The sequence below is a fragment of the Mustela erminea genome, chromosome 13 (assembly GCF_009829155.1).
Source record: "Mustela erminea isolate mMusErm1 chromosome 13, mMusErm1.Pri, whole genome shotgun sequence".
In the NCBI taxonomy this organism is placed as follows: domain Eukaryota; kingdom Metazoa; phylum Chordata; class Mammalia; order Carnivora; family Mustelidae; genus Mustela; species Mustela erminea.
The window spans coordinates 58,931,030-58,942,084 of record NC_045626.1 but is presented as its reverse complement, the minus strand read 5'-3'; the positions used below and the strand labels follow the sequence as shown (position 1 = coordinate 58,942,084).

The window sequence follows — 11,055 nt, the reverse complement described above, 5'->3', positions numbered from 1 at the left end:
CTCCCGATTGTCCTATATATGCTTCCTCATCTGCTGCAGAAAAAGCTCAGATCTCAAAAGCTTAAAGTCTTCAGGAAGTACAATCCTGAACCTGCCGAGGATCTCTCTCAGTCTTTCCCATCACTTGAGAGGGAGAGACTTCATGCGGATTAAAGAGGCTGGAACAGTCCCTGAGCAGTGGACAAAGCTGCCAGTGGCCCTCCAGCTCAGGAGGACAAAGATGCAGCTGGTGGTTGAAGAAGCTTGGAGGCCTGGGTTCGCAAAGTTTTTGCTATCTGCACTCACAAAGCCTCTGGCCTCCAGATTCTAACATAATGGCTCTACGAGATGGATTAAGTGATGGGGGCATGGAATTGCTTGGGTGGTGTTCCAGAGGGCATAGGGGTCGCAGAGGTGGTTGTACAGCGATGTCAGAAACCAAGAGACCCAAATGAATCCATGGACACCATGAGAGGCCACTGGTTAGATCCCGCAACCTGCTGTCCAGTGTGAGGTCTGGGTTTGGCCAGTGTGTTGGGTCTCCCCTGGAGCAGTTGTGATTGTGTCAAGTGTCTGTGTCATCAGGTCTCATTCAATGGAGAAGTGGGAGGGCATCACCTCCCCAGTATTTTCTCGTGATAGTGTTACTTCTACCTACTGAAACCCCAGGGAAAATGGGGTCGTGCTAAGATAGGAGCCCCATGGACATGCACAGATCATTTACCCTGCAAGCCGAAAGCTCTTGGGTCCTCAAAGGGACTTAAAGGATTCAATTGGTGTCTTAGGACATAGGATTCTCTTACTTATAGGAAAAGAATGCTTATGCAATTCTCAAGAGTCTAGAAATCAGTGAGAAACATTTATCCAAGCTACCTTTATTTCCTCTTGCTGCAGGTGTATCCTTATGAAAGATGTTTGGATTCATGAAAGCTTTCAATGTCTCAAAAAGGCCAGAAAAAATCTGTGTCAGATAGATAAATTCTCTGTGTCAGAGTGAGTCCACTTCCTGTGTGTTTCCACCCACCATCCCTGCTCCCCTAACGCCATCTTGGAATGGTCTGCATTTTCCTTTGAGAACAATGTCCAGAAATGCCCACTTAGATGCTATCTGTGGGGTGCTGCCCTCCATTATCATGCGCCTGGGAAGTCATAGGGACAGAAGGTGTGGGGGGGTTACCGCTCTAAACGAAATACTGCAATGTGTGTGGATCGCTTTGAACATCATCTCTGTTTTCAAGATCTATTTAAGGAGGGGGTGGGTTGGAGAATCTCTTCTATTCTTTTGAGAGCTTTCCCTTCAACCCAGAACTGCAGGTCTTACAGTCCAGTCGTTTTTACAAGTGTGTGTGAAACCATGTCGAGGACGCCCGGACTCCCCAGCCTCTCGCACAGGGAACCTCGGTGCCGGGCGCTGCTAAGAGTTATCCTAGTGGACAGCCACAGCATCGGACGCCACAACGGACTGCTCAGGATGGCAGGATGGACACCACCTGGAAGTCACAGACGTTGGGCATCTATGCAGATGACCAGATTTGTCATGTCTGCACAAATTACCTTTGTTCCGTACAGGGTGACTGGAGGCTCTAGGAAGCTCCTGAGTCCAGGTCCACCTGGAGTTGACAAGGGTTGCCTGAGGAACGACTTTCTGACCCTGACCATCATCAGCCTGCTACCCAGGAAGAAAGGAAGTCTAGTTCCTGGCCAGGGCGGTCAAGGACAGCCATCCTTTAGGTACTTCCTTCTTCCACCAAGCCCAGGATTTAGAGTGGAGCTACCTGCCACCAACGTACTGACCCTTATTTGTGTCAATATGACATAACCAAGATGTGATACTTGTGGGTGATACAGCGAGTGACAGGCGTACATCGAATTGTGTTGATAATCTGTGAGTAAAATACATCAGCCATTCTCTGTAATGATTCCTGGTGTATCAGAAAGTGATACGATCTCATGAAGTCATGTTGTCTCTAAGACATATATACATACGCATACATCATATACATGTAAATACCTATCTATATATTTGGATATACATGCGTGTGTATGTATGTGTGTGTATGTGTGTGTATTGTTTAAAAGTTTGAGTAGCTAAGTCTGGGTGAGTGCCTGTGAATTAAATGGCTATAAGTCTATCACTTCTATGACAAATCACTGAGGTATTCTTTAGCAGTGAAAATAGTTTTTCACGTAATTTTATTATATCCTTTAAAGACAGCATTAGCGTTAGCATTAATTAAATAGATCCACAGGTAAAACGTATTCTATGGGAGTATTTTTGACATCTTTGTTTATTAAACTTGGCAGACATTAAGTTAGTATTTTCATTTGAATAAACCCCCTCAGTATGCCCCACAACTTAAAATATATTCTAAAGATAAAGCACTTTGGGACTCCATGCTATCCTGATAACTCATCACCACACGGAATGCTACAGCATTTCATAAAGTTATTTTTTAAATACAAGTACAACTCTCGACCTTGACTGTGGTTTCCACGCTCACTTCTGGTTCTGTCCAGGCTTCTGCACACTTGCTACTCCCCTCCGTTGGTCTCTATCGGCAATAGCACTTGGTGTTCAGAGAGCACCATCTGGAACAGTCCAAAGTAGATGTGGGCAGACATGACTCACGGCCCCTCTCAACGTCTGTGAGGAAGAAGCTCACAGACTCTCTGGAAGGTGACCCTGAGACCCTGTGCAGCCACAGACCAAAGGCAACAGCAGGACAGAAAAAGAGTCAAGATGTCGCATCCGGCGATAAAGGGGCTTTACTGGAAGCCTGGGTTTCAGGCACACTGAGGGTCTCGTACAGCCAGGGTGAGGATATCCCCGCTACACTGTCTTTGAACATTAAAGTGTGGTCTCTGCATAGTCATCTTTGAAGGTAGCCGGGATGGCCACACGAGGCTCCATCTGCCCATCCTGACAGATACAGCATGAGCCAGGACGAGGGCCCCACGAAGAGGAAACTGGAATGAACAGGCACTTTTTTTTTTTTTTAATCGTCCTGTTGGCATTTAATGCACTGTCACCATCCCGTACATTGCTGGTCCTGTGTGTACTGCTTCTGGTATTTTCTTGACCACCCTCGTCAGCCGGGCAGTCATCAAGCAGCGTGCATTCCACGACCACCCAGAAACCAGCATCTCGCCGAGTATCCTTTCCCCACAAGTTCAAACAATGGATAGTTTAAATTACGTTGAACCTTTAATTACAGATACTTTTCCCCTCCCCATTGGAAAGCTAGGGTTCCCTCTTTTTTTTTTTTTTTTTTTTTTTGCATTAAGGCTGTCAGGATGGTAAAGCGAAACCATGTGTCTTTCCCTATATACATATCTACACTTGAGTCTCTTTTTTATTAATCGAAGGTGTTTTGCTGGTGGTCCTAACCCAAATCTGCACTGGATTCCAGGTCGTAACACAGTTTCGGGGGAGGACAGTGGCAGGAAAAGCTGGAGCTTGATATCCGTCTACGTGTAACTCAGAAATAGATTAATAATCATGAGGAAGAGAAGAAGAGGACTTCGCTGTCACCCTGCTCCATCTTCCAAACACATGAGCTCCACGCTCTCTGCGGTCTTAAAGTGCAATTACTCTTGAGAAGGCGTCCCGGCGGCCTGGGATCCCACTGGCCAGAGTTCAAAGCAGAAACTTCAAAAAGGGTTGCTCGGGACTCAGGCTGGGAGGGAGGGGGGTCTGGCAGCAGAAAGGGAGCCACAGTTCTGGGGCACTCAAGTGCATCATGAGAAGGAGTGCCCTTTCTTTTCTTTTCTTCTTCTTCTTTTTTTTTTTGTAAAGAAATTTGTCCATTGTAAGGAATCCTGGCTTGGAAAAATATCGCTTTTTAAGAAACATCTATCTGAGGACGTTCCAGTGCGGGAGAGTCAAAAGGCCGGCGAGCCCAGAGAGAAGCAGGGGACAAGCGCTCCTCTCGGGCGCCCAGCTCCCGTACTGGTGACCCTGGGGGTCCTCGGAGAAGTCGTCGGCTCTGGGCGCAGAGGACGCACATTGGACTAAGGGCATCTGGTAGGAGGTGGCTCTCTTCTCGGGCCTATCCGGACTGGACCCATCGCTGGGCCTCTGGCCATTGAACAGCAGATAGTGGCCACGGGCATCCTGCTCCATTTTGAAGATCTCATATTCGGTGTGAGGTAGTTTGATCCCCAGTGCCACGCAGCCGTTGGTGTGTGTCACGTCCTGCTGGACGCCCACCTGCCAGGAGCCCTCGGCCCCGCACTCATTCCCGTTGAAAACGTTGAGAAGCGAGGCAGTGGCCGCGTCCATGGGGGTGACCTTCATGTGGTTCACTGCGAAGGAGAGAGGACAGGTCGGTGACACCAAGCCGGGTGTGGCGTGTGGTAACAGAAAGCACTCTAGCTCTAAACCCAGTCCCTCATGGCCACCCACTGGTCGCAGTCTTGAAGAGCAGCTCCCACCCCAGTAGGGAAAGTTCCACATGTGAATGTGACTGCCGCTCTTCACGTGAACTCAAACTGCCACGCAGAGCGTCTCCCAGGATTTGCCTTTGGTGTCACTGCGTCTTTGGGATGGACACAATATTCAACGCAAACTGGAATTCTGTTTTCGTGAAAAGGGCTTTGAGGTTTTTAAATACTTTTGGTGTTGAATGCCTATCCTAGCTGGGAGCCTTGCAAATTCATATTGGCCCACAGATCAGGCATCTAAAATGAATGAGGCTGCAAGCAAGAAAAATATGCGTGAATGTATGAAACAGAAATCCCAGCACTTAGAGAGGGCTGTTTCTGAAAAAACCCAGGGGACTGTATCTTATGTGCACCACAGCAGCTTCAGGGTGGAACCTGGCCAAGGTGGCTGTTTTCTTGGCTGCATTTAGCAAAGGTCCACCCTTCCTGGAGAAAACCTTCCTTCCTAGGTGGGGGATTAAGAAGGCCTAAGTCTTATCAGGTTGGCAGAAATACTTCCTATTAAATAGACTGAACCATGGAATGCTACCCTAGGAGGGGTCACACGCAGTACATGGGCTACGTCTCTGTTACTTGTGATACGACTGACACCGGCTTGAAAAGATGTATAAGAGCAGAAAGAAATTCTAGAAAGAGAGGCTGCAAGACCTCCCTTGCTGATAACAGCCTGGTGAATTTCACCCCTTATGTTCCTCGCTTAAGTAATCATTACAAACCCCAAACCTCCCACCTCCAGGCACAGGACAACTTTCAGGTGCATGACAGACGCAGCGTAAGTATGATGCTATCACAGAGGCAGCTCAAAATCAGCCTGCACGGTATACAAAAAAGGAAATGGGTAGGGGCGCCTGGGAGGCTCAGTCAGTTAAGCATCTACCTTTGGCTCAGGTCCTGATCCCCAGGACCTGACATGGGGGATCAAGCCCCGAGTTGAGCTCCCTGCTCAGCGGGAAGCCTGCTTCTCCCTCTCCCCACCCCTGCAACTTGTGTTCTCTCTTTAAAAAAAAGCAATGTGCAGACGTGAGGCTTCATTCCTAGTCACGTCCTCCCTGGCCACCTCTGACACCGTGCAGAGCCGTGTGGGCCCTTCTGCACTGTGGCCCACGGGCTGAGCCGCCCCTGCCGGCCCCATTATGAACAGAGGGGAACCTGATGTGAATGATGACCTTGAAGCAGAAAGGACGCCTTGATTTCTCCCCCCACATCTGTCCCAGAAAAAGAAAAAAAAAAGAAAGAAAAGGCCCTTTCTCTCAGGCTCTGCCTGAATGCAAAGGTCCCCAAACCGCTCAGTTCCTCACCGGCTGGGCTGTGACTTCGCGAGTCGCGGCAGGAGCCCTACCTTTGAACACGAACTCCGTTCCTCCCATGACCCTGGAGGAGTGCACCCCCCGGCTGTAGCGGCCCTTGGCGTAGATGGTGAAGGTGGGGTGCTTGCAGACGGGGTCGGAGTAGTGGTAGTAATGCCCTTCCCAGGTGTTGTTGTTGTCGTGAAAGATGAAATGGCGCGTGAGGAACAGGACCTCAGGCCGCACCTCGCAGCGCTGGCTCACCCACTCGCCGTGCAGGCCGACGGTCAGGTCGGCCTTGGGGGGCAGGAGGGGCGGGCGGTGTTCATCTGACCTGTGGATGATGCGGCAGGCGATACAGGCGTGGTCGTGGTTCTGGGGACGAGAAACACACATGCGCAGAGATCTCGGTCATCGTGACTGGGCAGTGCACACGTGCTGACTTCAAATGAGGCGCACGGTGGGACTGGGGGAGGGGGGATCCCGTCATTTGTTACCTGGGAACCCAGGAGGCACCTGGAGGTAGGCCCTCACGCACGGAAGGAAGGGCGGTGGGGTGTGTATGTGTGTGTGTGTGTCTAAGTGTAGGCTCACAAGTGCACATGTGTTTGGCTGACATCAGCCAAACTTACCTAAATATGTCAGCTGTGAATTGTACTCTCTTTAGAATCCTACCACATGTCCCAGACGCTTGACTACACCAAGGCTATAGGGTTACCACTGGGATGGCTACTAGGGACAAAATCCGAAAAGAACAGTGTGGACAAGGAGGATGGGGGGGAGCTGGAACCCACGTGCGCCGCTGTTGGGAAGCTAAAATGGGACAGTGGCTGAGGGAAAGAATTCCAGTACGATGCAGCAGTTCCTCCTCTGGTTTATGTCCAAAGGACACCAGAGTCTTGAAAAGACAGCCACGCATCCATGTTCCTAGCAGTGCAATCACAAGGCCAAAAGCTTGAAAACCACCCAGTACATGTCAACGGGTGAATGGAGACATAAGATGTGGTCCACACCTACAGTGAAAGATTATTCAATCTGGAAGAAGGGAAGAAATTCTGACCCAGGCCGTAACACAGATGAACCCCGATGACAGGATGCGAAGTGAAATAAGCCAGATACCAAAGGACAAATACCGTACAATCCCAGTCCCTTTTCTATGAGACACCCAGAGTGATCAAATTCAGAGAGAGAGAGAGATAGAGAGAGTAGAATCATGGTGGCCAGGGGCTGGGGGAGGGGAGATGGGGAGCTCGTGTTTAATGGGAACACAGCTTTAGGTCAGGAAGATGACAAAGGTCTGTGGGCGGATGGGGGAGACAGTCACACAACGGTGTGAATGTTCTTAATGCTGTGGGACTGGACCTGTCTAATAGCTAAGATGGAAATGTTATGCGTCTTTTACAATCAGATTTTTTTTTTCCACTTTTAAAAACAATTAGGAGACACATGAAACAAAACAAAACAAAAAAGGCCAGGCTTTTCTTTTTTTTTTTTTTTGCCAGGATGACAAAGGGAGCTGTGTAGTAAAGCAGGGGTCCTTTCAAAGGAGGCCCTTAAGGAGGCGGCCGGCAAGTGGGCAGAAGCGGAGGACTCCGTGAAGGCAGCCTGCACACGTCGAGACTGGCCTCGAGGCCTGGCGGTTTATGGTCTCTTCACTTGCTCCCTGCTCTATAGCTTTAAGCCGTTTCACTAGATCAAGATAACTGCAGCTCTGCCTTCCAGGGGCTGCCTCCCTGAGCGTCTGCTTCAGAACACTCCCCCAGCCTCCCGACGATGGCTGTCTGTCCACAGCTGTGGCTGAGAAACCGTCCCAAGCAGCAGAGGTGGCCGGAGACTGCCAGCCACGTAAACGCTGTTTGTCCAGCGGGCTCGGGGCTCCCCTCCGAATGCCACAGTCCAGAGGGTAGGACAGCTGGGTTCTGGGCCCAACCTTCCATGGCCTGTTTGATTGGAGCCACGGGACACCTGTGGGCTGTGGGCTGCCTGCCACGTCTCTGGTACCCTCCCTCCCACACCAGCTGTGCTAAAGCTGACAGGGCTAACAGAAGCACGAGGCCAATCTGATCTGTGCAGTGGCGGGAGGGTCACCAGTGCAGCCAACTGTCGGGGGAAACAGCTCGTGGACACTGGCCTTGGGCTCCCCCAGCCATGGGAGCTCACAGGTGTGGTCTCAGGCCTAACAACAGACACTGACAGGAATGCCCAGGAGGGCATGCCCATGCTTCCCAGAGTCAAAAATCCAGATTTCAAAGGCCTTTTCTTGTCCAGCAGTGACTCAGGGTGATGCTGCAGTTGTCTGGTTAGGAGGCTGGAGATCTCAGAGAGCGGGAGAGTGGGACAGTGGGAGAGGACTCTTGGCCATCATGCCTCCACAGATCTCTGCGGAGATCTCAGTGCTCACTAACTCTTTCGTGTCATTCCCCACAAATGGGTTTGCTATCTGTAGTTTGGGGATTGCCTGATTGACTAGTTCTTTCAAACAATTTATTTAGTTGAAAGAGACAGAGATAACAAGAAAGGGAACACAAGCAGTGGGGAGTGAAGAGGGAGAAGTAGGCTTCCTGCTGGGCAGGGAGCCTAATGCAGGGCTCAATCCCAGGACCCCGGGATTGTGACCTGAGAGAAGGCAGACGCTAATGACTGCCACACCCAGGCGCCCCAGTAGTTCGGGGATTTAAAAACATCACTTGTGACCACTTCATTTCTGGCCATTCTGAGATAGGAGTCTCATTTCCTGACAGAATTTGGCTCCTCAAATACCAGTATCAGTTTGGGAACCTCCCAGAAAGCTTCTTGGATAGGGTAGAGGGGGTGGGGGAATAGGGGTCTTCTCACAAGCGCTTCTGCCCCCAGCGTAACACCAGGGATCAAGCGCTCTTCCGTCAGAACCAGAACAGGCTCGGTGACAGGAGGTGGGCACAGCCCTCGGGCCCAGGCTCTCTCGGAAAGGTGCCATGGTAGCATGTGGCGTTCACGTGGTGCTCTTAAGAACAATGGCACAGAGGTCTGACCTCGGAGATGGGGACCCGGCTGAAGCATTTCTGCTTGTCAGCAGAGAAAAGCCACAGGCAAGGGAAGCTTGCCATCCATCAGCTGGGTCTGTGAGAATTTAGGGATGGAGTGGTATGGAGTGGGAGGAATCTGGCCCTTAGCTACTGGTCTTGCTAAATTCCTACTTTTTCTTATTATGGTAAAATATACATGACGTAAAACTTAACATTTTAACCATTTTAAGGGCATAGTTAAGTGGCGCTAAGCATAATCACATATTATGCAACCATTGCCACGGTCCATTTCTAGAACTTTCTCATCTTCCCAAATTGAAACTCTGTACCCAGTAGACACCAATTCCCCATTCTTTCGATACCAGTCCTTGGCAACCACCATTCTACTTTCTGTCTGTATAGATCTGTCTACCCTAGGTACCTCACAAACGTGAAAGCAGGATCTGTCCTTTTTGTGACTGGCTTAGTTCACTTAGCATAATGTCCTCAAGGTATGCCCATATTGTAGCACATGTTAGAATCTCCTTTCGTTTTAAGGCTGAATAAGAAGAGTTCGATGTATGTATGTACCACATTTTATTTATCCATTCATCCACTGATGACCATTCCATTTTTTGTCTACTGTGAGTAACGATGCGATGAGCACAGGTACACAATCTGTTTAAAGACCCCACTTTGGGTTCTGTTGGGCATCCATTCAGAAGTGAAGTTTCTGGATCATACCATAATCCCACGTGTAACTTCTGGAAGAACCACCACATTGTTTTTCCAAAGCAGCTGCGCCATTTTACATTCCCACCCCCAGTGCACAAGGGTTCCCATTTCTCCACATCGTTGCACACAAACTATTTTTTTCCTCTTTCTGATAATAGCCAATCAAATGGGTATGGTGTGATCACACTGTAGTTTTTATTTGCATTTCCCTAATGATTAGTGATCTTGAGCATCTTTTCATGTGCTTAACGGCCTACCTGTAGATCTTCTTTAGAGACGTGTTCATTCAAGTCCTTTGCCCATTTTGTAATAGGGTTGTTTTTCTTGTTACTGTTGTACTGACTAGTAACCTGTTGTAACAACTCTTGAGTAGCCATTAAGAAACCAAGAGGTCATAAACATGGGTGGGATTTTTGGCCTCTGTGCATACTGTCACCAGACAGTTTTAGCCATGGTTAGATAAGGGGGAAACCTCTCTGTTGTATGGACAGATTTTTTTTAAAAAAAAATCTAATTTATGCTCTTCATTCCCACCATCCTTGGCTTAAATAAAACTTGAAAGACCTATAGGAACAATTACGTGGAAGCAGAAATTAAGGCCTATATTCTGGCTCTAAATTTTCTCTTCTTGCAGATGCTTTTCTTAAAATAGCAGCTTTCTGGGGCACCTGGGTGGCTCAGTTGGTTAAGCTTTTGTCTTTGGCTCGGGTCATGAGCCTGGAGTCCTGGGATCGAGCCCCGCATTGGGCTCCCCGCTCAACAGGGAGTCTGCTTCTCCCTCTGCCTGCCGCTTCCTGTGCTTGTGTTCTCTCAAATACAAATTTTTTTTAAGGTTTTATTTATTTATTTGACAGACAGATCACAAGTAGGCAGAGAGGCAGGCGGAGAGATGGGGAAGCAGGCTCCCTGCTGAGCAGAGAGCCCGATGCGGGGCTCATTCCCAGGACCCTGGGATCAGGACCTGAGTCGAAGGCAGAGGCTTTAACCCACTGAGCCGCCCAGGTGCCCCTCTCAAATAAAAAATCTTAAATAAATAAATAAATAGTAGCTTTTCAAAAAGAATAAATGGGAAGAGTTTCCTGACATGAAGAGTGATGTGTACTTTGAAATATTATTTGCTTTATGAAATTCCTCTTTTAAGGTCCGTGCTCTCATACTGATTCTCCTGAGAAGCTATACTTTTGTAGGCTCTCCCACTGGGCTTCTACCTCCCTCCCTTCTCTGGGATCTTAGAATGAGCTACTTTAAAGTTAGGGTTTCTGGACACAGAAGATCCCAAGGTTAAAGCAGCAGGACCAGAATGTGTTTCTTTGTTGCTACTCTTCACAACAACTATAAAAAGCTTTAATTTTGAAGGAGGAGGGGAGAAAAACAAGTCCCCATGGAATTAATTTCCTAAAAGAAGATAATCAAACTTATTCAAAAAATGACAATCAACCTTCAACTTCATAAGTGTGCAATGTTCTAGCAAAGAGTAGGGTTTTGCCCACTCTGCATTCCAATTCCTGTCCAGCACAATGAGACTGAGCAAGTTCAGGTACACCACCCCCTTAGCTTTACGACCTCTTGAAGAGACCATGAGTACACTTTTACAGATGGGGCCACCAAGGCACAGAGAGAGAGAATAA

The 11,055-nt window shown here is 48.7% G+C and overlaps 1 protein-coding gene across 1 annotated transcript in view; it reads right to left on the bottom strand.

The window, feature by feature from the left end:
• Nucleotides 1-2,155: 2,155 nt before the first annotated feature.
• APCDD1 (APC down-regulated 1) overlaps nucleotides 2,156-11,055 on the bottom strand; it is a 33,150-nt gene continuing 24,250 nt past the window's right edge. Inside the window, exons 5-6 of the mRNA XM_032310056.1 lie at nucleotides 5,762-6,083; nucleotides 2,156-4,284 (exon numbers count right to left, since the gene is read on the bottom strand). Coding sequence (XP_032165947.1) covers nucleotides 3,833-4,284; nucleotides 5,762-6,083 — 774 coding nt within the window. The 3' untranslated portion in view covers nucleotides 2,156-3,832. The remainder of the gene's footprint in view (nucleotides 4,285-5,761; nucleotides 6,084-11,055) is intronic.